General features: G+C 39.5%; 1 protein-coding gene and 1 pseudogene across 8 annotated transcripts in view; one reads left to right on the forward strand and one right to left on the reverse strand.

Moving 5' to 3' along the window:
• LOC146696533 (leukocyte surface antigen CD53-like) overlaps positions 1–12,443 on the forward strand; it is a 41,851-nt gene that overhangs the window by 19,198 nt on the left and 10,210 nt on the right. For 5 of the 8 annotated variants that reach the window (XM_085474649.1, XM_085474654.1, XM_085474653.1 and 2 more), the window contains one exon: positions 12,335–12,418. The exons of the other annotated variants lie outside the window; for them this stretch is intronic. In XM_085474649.1, coding sequence (XP_085330775.1) covers positions 12,335–12,418 — 84 coding nt within the window. The remainder of the gene's footprint in view (positions 1–12,334; positions 12,419–12,443) is intronic. 8 annotated transcript variants of the gene reach the window in all.
• LOC146696535 (uncharacterized) lies at positions 1,811–3,956 on the reverse strand (annotated as a pseudogene).

Below are 12,443 nucleotides of genomic sequence, written 5' to 3' on the forward strand. Positions count from 1 at the left end.
GCTTTCACTTCCGCATACAACTTCCTGTCAGCCTGCAACTCAGTCTTTCTGAAAGAGACACTGTTTAAACCTTGGAATGCAATATCCATGCTGCAGATTATATTATTAATGCAATGACAATTATTTAACAATAGCAGTAAAATAATTTCCCTCCTCGACAATCCCCATTGAGTTCCTGATGAAGGCTCTTAGGGTCCCATTGATCTTGTACAATTCTAGGCATTCCAGTATCCAGCTGTGGGGCATTGAGTCATAGGCCTTCTTGTAATCAATCCAGGCAGTGCACAGGTTGGTCAGTCTGGTCTTGCAGTCTCGGCTGACTGTTCTGTCTACCAGTAGCTGGTGTTTTGCGCCTCTGGTATTTTTGCCAATTCCTTTCTGTGTCTCGCTCATGTATTGACCCATGTGCCTGTTCATATATATATATATATATATATATATATATATATATATATATATATATATATATATATATATATATATATATATATATTAGGGGTGAAACAATACTTGTATCGGTATTGAACCGTTCGATGCAGTGCTTTCGGTTCGGTACGCATATGTATCGAACAATACAAATTTTTAAATTTATTTTATCAACTTTTCTTCTGACGATGCTGTCTGTGTTGAGAGCTCGGTGGATCTGAGTTCCACTACTCTGCCTAGGCTGCACTGTCGAGCGCAGATCCACTGAGCGGAGCGTGCTCTTGTGTGTGTGTGTGTGTGTGTGTGTGTGTGTGTCGGGGGGGGGGGGGGGCAAGCTAGCGAGACAGAAGCTCGTTGCAACATGGCAATTGCCTCAACGCTACCCGAAATTGAACCTCCCCCACCCTCATTCAGATCGATCATTCATTTTAACGAGATTAACGCTGACAGCATTAGTGGGAACACAACGAGTATGATTGCACATTTACGCCAACATCATCCTAGTGCAAAGACAGGAAGCAGACAAAAACAACACGCACGCATGCTACAAACTTTATCCGAGTAATTTAGACAGCCGTTAGCACATGATTCTCCTTATGGGGACCTGATATGTTTAATATGCTGCAGAGAATATAGCCCAGAAGAAGCGTATAGTATAGCTTTTATTTTGGAAAGAGCCATTTCTCTGTAATAAACTCTCTTTTCCAAAGATGAGTGATTTCTCGATCAGATAGATTTTTTTTTATTATTTTCTTGTTTCAGCAGCTTTAAATTTAAAAACTGTACTTTTGAGTTAAAATACAAACAATAACGATATTATGTCATATCCATATCATGGCAGACAACATATGTTCAAGTGTTGGGTTTTCTTAGTTATATTTTGTAGGGTCTTAAACCTACAATGTGAAGTTGGCACCATACAAATAAACTAAATTGTAATGAATATAATATCAAGCCCCACACTTCTGCCTTTATATACACTGTCCAAAATACTGGCTCACACCACCAAATCAATGCACAAAGCAGGGTCAACAAGGACATGGATGAGCGTGTGTGGTGTGAAGGAACTTGACTGACCTGCACTGAACCTTGACCTTGCTTTGTGGACTGAGTTCATTGATTTGTAGGGTGAGCCAATACATGTGACAATTAAAGTGTAAGTAGCTGAAATAATTTTTAACAAACGGGTAAAAGAAGGGAAAAAAAACCTATTGGACAGAGACAGCTTCTTGCAAGATGGCGAGAGAGCTTGTCTTCATTGTTGTTCGACTCGTGTAAATGTCCAGAAAGCATGGGCCATGGATCGTCTGTGGAGACACAGGTAACAACACATTGTTCACTTAAATTATATAAGAAATTCACTATAAATGGCAACAACAGTTATCTAATTTGAAGTTTTCCACTCAAATTCAGTAAGCCGCTGGAGGAAAGTTGTGACATGAGGGTTAATGTGAACAACCTTTCGCTTCACAGTGGTCCCAGTCTTTCTGCTTGTCCCAACCTTGGAGGTACATTTTGTTCCCTCTTCAGGATTTATCCTTACAAAAAAACCTTAAAACATGCCATAATAAATAGCAACATACAGTAAGTTGAGATTTGAAATAAGTTGAGTTACTTAGGGATAATTTACTCATCATCTATCACTATTAGCTAACTGTTCAAACATACCTCTGAATTAGTTCCAATGTTGCACACACTGACTCCTGGTATTCCAGGTTCAATACATAGAATGAACCAAAGAAGACTGACATCGCATCAGCAAAGGTGTTCTCTCTGTCAAGCTCAACAATTACACGCCCCTCTGCACTCACCATCCAGCAGGTGGCAGTCATTAAATTTTGTCCTTAAATGCATAGGGGCAACATTGTCATTATGCAACATAAAATAATTTCAATACTTCACTTCTTCACACTGTCTAGATAGTCGTAAAGCAAATAGCTACGTACAGTTAATTATCAGTGACCTTATGTACATAAGTCCGTTTTAACATATTATAATTGCACATAATTGGGAATTATTCTGCACATTAAACACACCTAACAAAGACTCAGCCCAATTAAATTACCGGAGATGAATCAACTGTATGATTATTTTGGAGTTTATAGTTTGTGCTGCTGTTGAACTTTACAGTATTGACTTCAGTATTTCTGCTGTTAATGTAGCTAGACTACCATGTTGATCAGTAATATGTAATGTGAAATTTGATATTGTTACTTAGCTGGATTCACTGAGACACATGTCCAACAACCTTGGTTTATAAAGGAAATTACAGAAATTTGAGCTAACAAAACAGAGACTGGATACCTGTGTCCATGAAAAGCTTCTGTGCCAAACAGAATTTGTAATATGGTCTAATCAGTTCTATTTAAAAAATGACTTAGGGGTGATTGGCAGGTTGCTCTCTGATTCAAGAGACATCCTGGTAGTTTCCTGCCAGAAAAAGGACCAGGACATTTTATGTAACAAAAAAAAAAAAAAAACAGGACAGCAAGCAACAGCATTAAACCTAGAGCTGTATGAAAAAAGTTTACATCTGCTAAGACAAAGAGGGAGTCTTCGTCTTCCTTGTCATACTTCACCATGAGAAGTATGGCTGCTATGCCAACCTTGTTGTTGGTCAAAACTCCCTCACTTTCTATCTGCTGGATGAGTGTCCTTATACCAAGTGTCTATTTGAGCTTCTGGCTGGAGAAATAGTTAATAATCCTTCTGCCTTTGGTTATGAGGGCCTGACCTAAGCGCTCACTGATATCGATGCCTGTGAGTTTGTAAAAGTGGTTCGAAAGACCTTTCCCAGTAAACAAGAATAGCCACTGCTCCTGAATTTCAGCTACTGAAGGTGAGAGACAACTGTTGATAAGCTGAAATATATGTGAGGCACATGAAGTCATCCACATCAGGTCTCTCCACAGCTCCAGGGCCTTGTGAATTAAAAATTGTAAACAAGATGTGTTTCTTTTCCTCTAAAGAAGCTGGCGTTTCCCCCTCAGGAAGTTCAACTGGCTGCCAATTAATAAAACCATAGCTATCAACAAGGCATCTCACTTTTTTAGGTGGGGTTGCATTACTGTTGGGACTGCAATCTTCCTCATTCCTGGTTCTCTTTGTTTGACGAAGTCTATGTGTTGCATTATCTTGATTAACATGTTCAACTCTAGATTTGATGCTTCTTAGTAGTGAATAATGTCCACAACCCAGTCTTTCTCCCTTTTCAGTAAAATCTGCAAATGTTTGAGGGTATCTGTTTACAATGATTTTAGCAACTTCTTCACAAGATGCACATTTAGGGTTTCTGCAGTGAACTTGCATGGCCTCCACAACAATTCTAACCATACTTCTCCTGTCCTCTGGATGACCTCTGTCTCCTCTTGTGATTTCATGCAACAGTTGGAGTGGAAATCATTCCCAAGGAATCTGTAAGTGTGAGACCCAAGAGCTGGAGTAATGGTTGTACATAGTGGTGGACGTGGAGGAGGAGGGGTGAGGTGGATGGCTTGATGTTTCAGCTGATGCAGCAGGGCAAATGTCATTGTGACTTATTTTGGGGGCACATACAAGATCAACAATGTCTCTAAGTTTAAGGCATAACTGCCAAACCTCACTATCCACAGGACGTTTTATCTTTTCACCAATGTACAGAGGCAGAAGTCGTAGAAGACACCAGTTCTGTGCTGCTGAACCCCCCAGCCTCTGCCCTGTTTTCACCTCACATGGCTTACTTAAAGCATCACTTCCTACGTGTTTGAACTGTACAATTGCTCTGTTTATCTGGTTGTATGTGAAATGCCCTTCCACTTGCACAAGGGTATCAATATATAGTGACAAGTGACTGGAAACCACTCCTTCAAATAAATAATGGCACAAACATGGAGGTAACCCAGAGCACACATGGGAATACTTCAGTGAATTAAACATGGAGTCAAATTTAATGCCATTCACAACCAAGTGGACACTTGTAGAGAGGACCTCAACACTGTCCTTATACTTATCAGCTATTCTTTTTTGTCCAAGTGATAGTAGATCACTGATAAAACTTTCCCTGTCAATTAAGCAGTATCTGCAAAAATGTTTGCTGCAGCTGAAATTCTCAGTGAAACCACCTATGCAGTGGGAGCCCAGATTGTCTCCTAAGATGGCTATCAAAGCTATCTTCATTATGGTTCCATCCTCTACCAGAACCCCTGTCTCTTCCATATCTTTAAGGTCTGCAATAAGACTTCAAAACTTTGTTATGGCCAAAAGTTTTGAAGTCAGTGTCCCTGCAAAGCAGAACAAGTTGCATTGCATCAACAGAGGACTGGTTGTGTAGTAAGATCTCACCTAGAGTCCTTTACACTGCCAGGATTTTATGTTTCTTTTTGCCAGACCCTAATGGATTAACCACTTCAAATGCATCTTGGTAGAGAATGAGTGAAAGAAATGATGGATAGTGCTGTAAAAGTGCATTATCCTTGACATTTTGACTGTCTGAGACATCCTCTAAAACCATGTCTGGTGATCGGCGCAGTTTTGACTGTTTGTACTGTTCTCGTATTGTGGGTTGTCTCAAGAGAGACTTCAGTGTTTCTTTAATTGGCACATACTGAAAATAACGCTGTTTGCCTGTACTGTCAGATCCTAAAAAAATTTGAGTGGGTTCCACATAACTGAAATTTTCTTTGAAAAATGTCTTCCTTCTTTTGTCAGATTTCAACACACCTTTTGTACAGTGTTAAGAGATTATTCTGTGAAAGTTCTTGAATGATTTCACCAGTTTCTTGTTGGCTTGACTGCTGAACTGTCTGCTTATGTTTTCGAGAAATATGGCTGGAAAATGATGTTCGGACACTGAAGTATTTAGAGCAGCCTTCAAATGGACATAATACTTCATTGATGTGAAATCTGAGATGGGCACAAAGACCTGTGAAGTTTTGTGCAGCATACCCACATCCAGGAACTTGACAGCTGAGGTAATCAGTGAAATGTTCTGAAGCTGGCAGGACAGTTCTCAGTTCCACAGGAAAACCTATAGTTAGCTACATGTTTGTGGCTTTTAACATGCAAACTGAACAATATAAATTTCCGTGCATGGAAGCCACAAAATTTACAAGTAAACTTAGTTGCAAAAACTTCAATGACAAATTACCTATCCAAAATGACATATGCAATGCAAAAAAAACAACAACCCCAAAAACAAAATAAGAGTATAGGAATCAATTCCCAGTTTTTAAATTATCAAAATTATTCACAAAAGGCTTCAATGAACACAAAATCTGTGCCGACAAAAAGCACAGTAAAGACAAGTGAGCAGTGCACAAAAATGAAAAGATATTCGAGCTCGACGATTGACTGACTTTAGCCTGACTTAGTTAGCACCCCGCACCGTACAGGTAGTACAAGCACACCTGAAAACACTGACCATTTACCAGCTTTAAGCATTTGGGCGCAACCCCATTAGTTCGCCGATTCACCTGTTGCAAACGTCCATGTTTCTATCAAGTCTCATAAATTCATCGGCAACTATTACTAACTAGTCTTTTGAGTCTCCACATTCATAGATATTGAAATTTTGTCTTAGCATTTGATTGAAAATAACCTGGCACTGTAGCGGAAAAGTCAAAACAAACAGTAATAAGAACACATTTCTGACTTCTCTCGAATAAGTGAAAAAACACTTACCTTCAGACTGATTAGCTGGTTCCAATTCAACTTTAATGTGTCCCATGTCAGTCAGTTTTAGGGGAAAAGTGTTAAGTTTAGATGTTTCATTTACTTTTGAGATACTCCCGCATTAATTGGATGAGAAATTTGGAGTCTAGCAGAGTTGTCACAAATAGTATAAAATCTTCAGATATAATCCAATCAACCGTGCATTTAACCTGACTGAACTCCATCCAGTTACCTCTGACTACTTCTAAGTTGCACATCTTAACGGTCCGTAAATTGTCTCTGTTGTTCTTCCACCATCTCATCATCAATCTGTGCTGCAGCAAACTGGGACTGTGGCACAGAATAGTTGATGGACATGTTGTTCTCCTGCTTTGCAGCTTTGTTTGAGTCTGAATCGCGTCTTAAACGGGTACAACTAAGAAAAGCAGATCAATATTTTCTTCTTGTTGTTATTTAATGATGGTTGGCAACCGGCGAAAGGAGCATTAACCGCCTCGATCACTATCTTCTATCCGCCATTGTTGTTTTGAAAGTGAATACCCGACGTGTGCGCCATACATCACATTGTACGTCAGGTAAAGGTGTGTTGTCGGCTATGGCTCTCCCATTGAGATGTGTAACAAGTGCTTCACACACCTGTCGCATAAAACGCCTTAAAAATGTAACAGTCGCTTTAAAAACACAACCCAACGCGCTAAACATGAACAAACAAAAACACCCGTGTTACATTATCATGTATATCCAGGACATCTCTTCTGAACCAAGACAAAGTGGTGCTACAAAGGAATTATTTCTATAGGAGAGTGCATTTAATAGCAGTCTGGCCTGCCACAAAATGCACCGCTAAAAATACAGTTTCTGCTTGTCCCAGCATTTATTAAATTTAAGAGTGAAGTTGTAGGACTGATGCTGGTTAATGGTGTAGGTTTGTGGATGTGACACCTGAACTTGTGTAAAATGACGACCACAGCATATTCTTTTCAGTGAACTTTTGGTTAGTTCACTGTAGCTAGGCAGAGGTGTCTTAAAAGTACCACCTTGTGCAGAAAAAAATGAAGTTCCAGTATAAGAAAGAATAAGAAGAGAAAAAAGCTACACCCTGCTAAATGAAGTAACTTTTAAACATTACTCTAAATGTAACATATAGAAAGGAAAAGTATACGTTACCTAGTAAGTATACTACTAATGCTTCTTGGGACTATATTGGCCCCCGTTTTAGTACCGGTATATAGAAGTATACTTGAAATTAGCTTTTAGATGTACTTTTTGTTCACTATAAATGTACTAGCATAATGTCCTTTCCAGTCTATAAGAGTATACTTAAAATATACTGTACTCTAACACAATACTAAACTTCCAAGTATACTGTTAATTTACTTTTTAGTTCATATTTGGCTTACTTCTGATTGAAACATAGTAATTAGAATAGAATAGAATAGAATTCAACTTTATTGTCATTGCACATGCACAGGTACAGGGCAACGAAATGCAGTTTGCATCCATCCAGAAGCGCTTTAGCCATGATATAGATATATTACAATATATATTAGCAATAATATAGATATGTAAGTATATTACAGAAATGGTGATCTTAGTCCGGAGGCTCCTGTAGCGCCTCCCAGAGGGCAGGAGGGTGAAGAGTCCATGTGATGGGTGACTGGGGTCTTTGATGATTTTCCCAGCCCTTTTCAGACACCGCTTCCTGTAGATGTCTTTTATGGCAGGAAGTGGTGCTCCGGCGATGCGCTGGGCAGTTTTCACGACCCTCTGCAACGCCTTCCGGCGCGAGGCAGAGCAGTTCCCGTACCAGACTGTTATACAGTTGGTCAGGATGCTCTCGATGGTGCAGCGATAGAAGTTCACCAGGATGTCTGAGGACAGGTGGTTCTTCCTCAGAGTCCTCAAGAAGAAGAGGCGCTGGTGAGCCTTCTTGACCAGCTTGGAGCAGTTGGTCGTCCAGATGAGATCCTCGGAGATGTGGACTCCCAGGAACTTGAAGCTGCTCACACGCTCCACAGCCGTCCCCTTAACCCTTTAGAGCCGATCGGAGCGGGAATGCTCTGTTATGCGTAACTATTTTTAAATCCCAGTAGCACTGCAACCACGTAAGCTAGCGCAAAAATTTTTTTTGCATATGAAACCGGAGGAGTTGTACTTACATCTGATGCCATCAGCTTGTCCTAGGTCACGGTTTCCTTCCACATAAAGCTTTGCAAAAACTGCATAAAAAGCGCTTGCAGGAACAAAAACATAATATTCCAGAAACACGCTTTACCGATCTGATCAGCTGTTCAAAACACTTCCTACGTTGGAATTGACATCCGCCCGAACTTTTGCATTTCCGCCATTACCTGCCCGAAACCGGAAGTGACGTCATTTTCGCGGAAATGTAGTCTTTTTTGCGATCAGGGCCTCAGGGCCTATACTGCTCTTTTTAAAAGTTATCTTTGACTTTATGACTTTCTGTGTCGTTTCTGGGATTCTTAGGACTCATATTGCACTGCTGGAAATAGTTTATTTTGATGCATATGCTGCTTTTTTGCAAATTTGCAGTATAATATTTATTTTCATTTTTCCTGCAGTGTATAAAAATTGGTGTATTTCAAAAATAAAACTATGAAGACACTCAAAATAAATTTCCTGTGGTGGGAAACTATTTTGTGCAACTTTTTTGTATTTACAGTTTTGAGGGATAAGACTCTTAAATTTCTCTAACTACAAATATATGTTAAAAAATCAAAAACGATTTTCAATTTTTTTGTAGTTTATTGCACTTTTTTGCAATTTATGTAATTACTATGCACTTAATGAATACATATTATTAAAATCTGGGCTATAATGGTTGTATTGATGTATAGCAACTTGAAATGCTCCCAAAAATGGCTCCACAGCATGTAAAAATATAATATAAGCTCTGGCGGACTTGGTTCTATGGTAGGTCTTAAAGGGTTAATGTGGATGGGTGGATGTGGGTCAGCATTCCTCCTGTAGTCCACGATGAGCTCCTTGGTCTTCTCGGTGTTAAGCAGCAGGTTGTTTGTGTCGCACCACTCAGCCAGACGATCCACCTCCTCCCTGTAGGCGGCCTCATCGTTGTCACTGATGAGGCCAATCACCGTGGTGTCATCTGCAAACTTAATGATGGTGTAGGAACCATCAGCAGGTCTGCAGTAGTGGGTGAAGAGGGAGTAGAGGAAAGGGCTCATCACACAGCCTTGTGGTACACCGGTGTTCATTGTGATTTTAGATGAGCAGTGGTTATCCAGCCGGACATGTTGGGGGCGGTTGGTCAGGAAGTCATTTGCAGATGAGGGAACTGATGCCCAGGTCTGTCAGTTTCCTGATGAGTTGTGAGGGGTGGATTGTATTGAACGCTGAACTGAAGTCTATAAACAGCATTCTGGCGTAGGTGTTGTTGTTGTCCAGGTGTGAGAGGACAGAGTGCAGTGCGATGGAGACTGCATCCTCTGTGCTCCTGTTCTGGCGGTATGCAAATTGGTGGGGGTCCAGGGTGGGGGGGAGAAAGGATTTGAAGTGTGCTAGGACCAGCTGCTCTAAGCACTTAGTGATGATGGGGGTGAGTGCTACTGGGCGGTAGTCATTGAGGCTAGATGGGTTGGAGTTTTTGGGTATCGGGACGATGGAGGTGAAACATATTTTTCACATGTAACAAATCAATCAATTCCCCAGACAGTCAGATGATAGTTCCAACTATCAGAAGGCTTCCTTTGCAGAGAACTGCACTCATAGTTCAAGTACCAGAATTATATTGTAAACAGGTGAGAAAATGATTTTAGAGTTGAGGTTTATTAACCATTAACCCTTTTCACTCACGGTTTAAACAATTATTTTCATTCCACTTTGTTCAAAAGGTAAAAGACAAATTCTTGTTTAAAACATCAATTATTTGTTTCATAGTTGTTTTAATTTTACAGTTAAAGCACTACAATGCATGCTGGTGTCACGATCCTGGGTCTTAGGACCCAGTGTTTTGAGTTTTAGTTCATCTTAATGTGTATAGTATGTTAAGCTCATTAGGCCTCCTATGTTCATTTGCTTATTAGTTCCCCCTTGTGTTTCCAACCCATGTTAAGTCTCCCCTGCTCTTCATGTGTTTCATGTCTGTGTCTTACATTGTCAAGTTCCGGTTATCATGTCTGCGTCTCATTATGTTTCCTATTTTATTTGGAAGAGATCCTGTGCTTTTATATCATGGTTTATGTTTTGAGTCCTTTGATGTACTGTTTCTTGTTTCCCTGGATCTCAGATATTTATGGTTATCTTAGGTTTAGCTCTTTGGCTTTGTTATATGGCTTCCCTGTGTTCCATGTTATGTCCACTGTGATGTTTTGTACCACGTTTCAGGTTCCTATGTTCTGTCTCCCCAGTTGCTGTTAAGTTTGCGTGTTTTAGAATTCAGTCAGTGTGTTTCCTGTTTTACTTTGAAGGTCCATGCCTCATGTGAGTGTTTCTAGCTTTGCTTGTCTCGTCAGTCCTGATTTCTCCCAGCTGTGCCCTCCTTCTGTGTCTCATTCCCTCGTTATCCCTCTGTGTATTTAAACCCTGTGTTTCTCTTTGTCAGTGTCGTAGTCTTCCTCATGCTGTGTGTGAGTCTCCCCATGGTTCCTGGTATACTTTATGTTTAGCTTTCCCAGTTTAGTTTAGTACTGTTTTTGTGTTTCACCCTTTGCCAGCATTAAAGCTGTGTTTTTGAGTTTACGTTTTGTCTCCGTGAGTTTGCGTTTGGGTCCTCTCCTGCCTGCCACACAGTCGAATCATGACAGCTGGGTATTTCATTGTACTTCTTAGTATACTTCAGGTATACTTCAAATACTCTACATACTACCGTACATAGTATACTACAAGCACTACTATACTACAAGTATAGACAATTTTTTTTATACTTTTCTGTATACTTCGAACTGGACTTAAAGTATGCTTAAATGTAATGTGGTCTAAAATCTATAAAAGTACATAGAAAGTGAACTAAAAGTATACTTCCTTGTTTTCAAGTTTACTTATAATATACTTGATATTCTTTTTTTGTAAGGGTGAGACTGGTTGTTTGATACAAAGTGGACTGTAATTATGTTTCACATTGTTTGAATAAACAAATAAATGTATTAATATATGAGGTTCAATTCAAGAAATTCCATTTTAGTGTAGCTGCAACTTAGTCCTTAAGTTAAAAAGGATGCTGCATATTGTAGTTTACATGTCATAATACTCTCACAATGAATTGCATTTTATGGTAATACACTCGGAATGAGGATTTAAGTAATTACTCTTAGATCTACAGTAAAAAACACCAGAAATCCAGATGGTGTAATAGTATAATCTCAGTAACATCACCAATTAATACATTTGCTGTATTTTACAGCTGTTTCCATGAGTACAGTGAGTTACCATAAAAATAATGTAATCTCATGGAATTTTCCCACAATGACATGCAAATTACAGTACTAAACTGCTAACATCCTTTAGAGTTTTTTACTGTTGATTTTGCAGTACAAAGCTATGGAAATTACTGCAAAGGCTAACAGTGTACTTTGTTTTAGAGCTGCTTGTTGGTTAAAAATTGATTTGTGAAGAAATTCATGAAGACATTACTTGTTCAGGTGAAAAAATGCTTGGCTTCTCGAGCTCTGACTCTCTCAGTCTGGCTACCATGTGGGAACCCCCCCCCCCCAAAAAAAAAACAAAAACGAAAAGCTTGTTCTTAATTTCTTCAGTCAGTGATGAGTAAAATGTGCTAGCTTTGTGGGGAATTATTTTTTTGTATAGAGAAATAAACTGGTTTCAGTGTAAATCATCTAAATTAGTGACACTCTATTTCCTTGTAGCTTGCGGGTTATTTGTTTTAAGGTGCACGTTTCTGAGTTATGCCAGGGAATCGTGCATCTCTGAGGAGCTATGGTATCCAGGATCAAGCATAAATGATTACATAGATATCAGTATATGTGTGTGGTATCAGTTATCAATGTTGTGCCACAGTTTTCCATTTTGGACTTTGTGTTATGCACTACCTACACCAGTAAGACTCAACAATAAAACCACTGACAGCATAAATGAATGCATTGATCTGGTGGGAAACTTCGGCTCCTGACATTCATATGAACACTTTGTCATGCACTCCTCACTTAAACATACGGAGAATTTTTCCCCTTTTTCTCTTCTTGTGCTTGAGGTATAATTGCATGTATGCTTAGTATCGTAATGTGTATGAGTAAAGGATAAACATAAAAATGTTGCCTTTCAGGGTTGTGTTGGGAAACTGCAGGACTGGTTTGCCAAAAACTACCTAAGCACAGCGGCAGGAGTGGTCTCCATGTTTATCTTACAGGTACAGTTTCTCCCCATTACAGCTG

Source organism: Copadichromis virginalis, linkage group LG12, assembly GCF_057382275.1.
Source record: "Copadichromis virginalis isolate Kocher_CV1m ecotype Utaka linkage group LG12, C_Virginalis_male_GT1.1, whole genome shotgun sequence".
Classification (NCBI taxonomy): Eukaryota; Metazoa; Chordata; class Actinopteri; order Cichliformes; family Cichlidae; genus Copadichromis; species Copadichromis virginalis.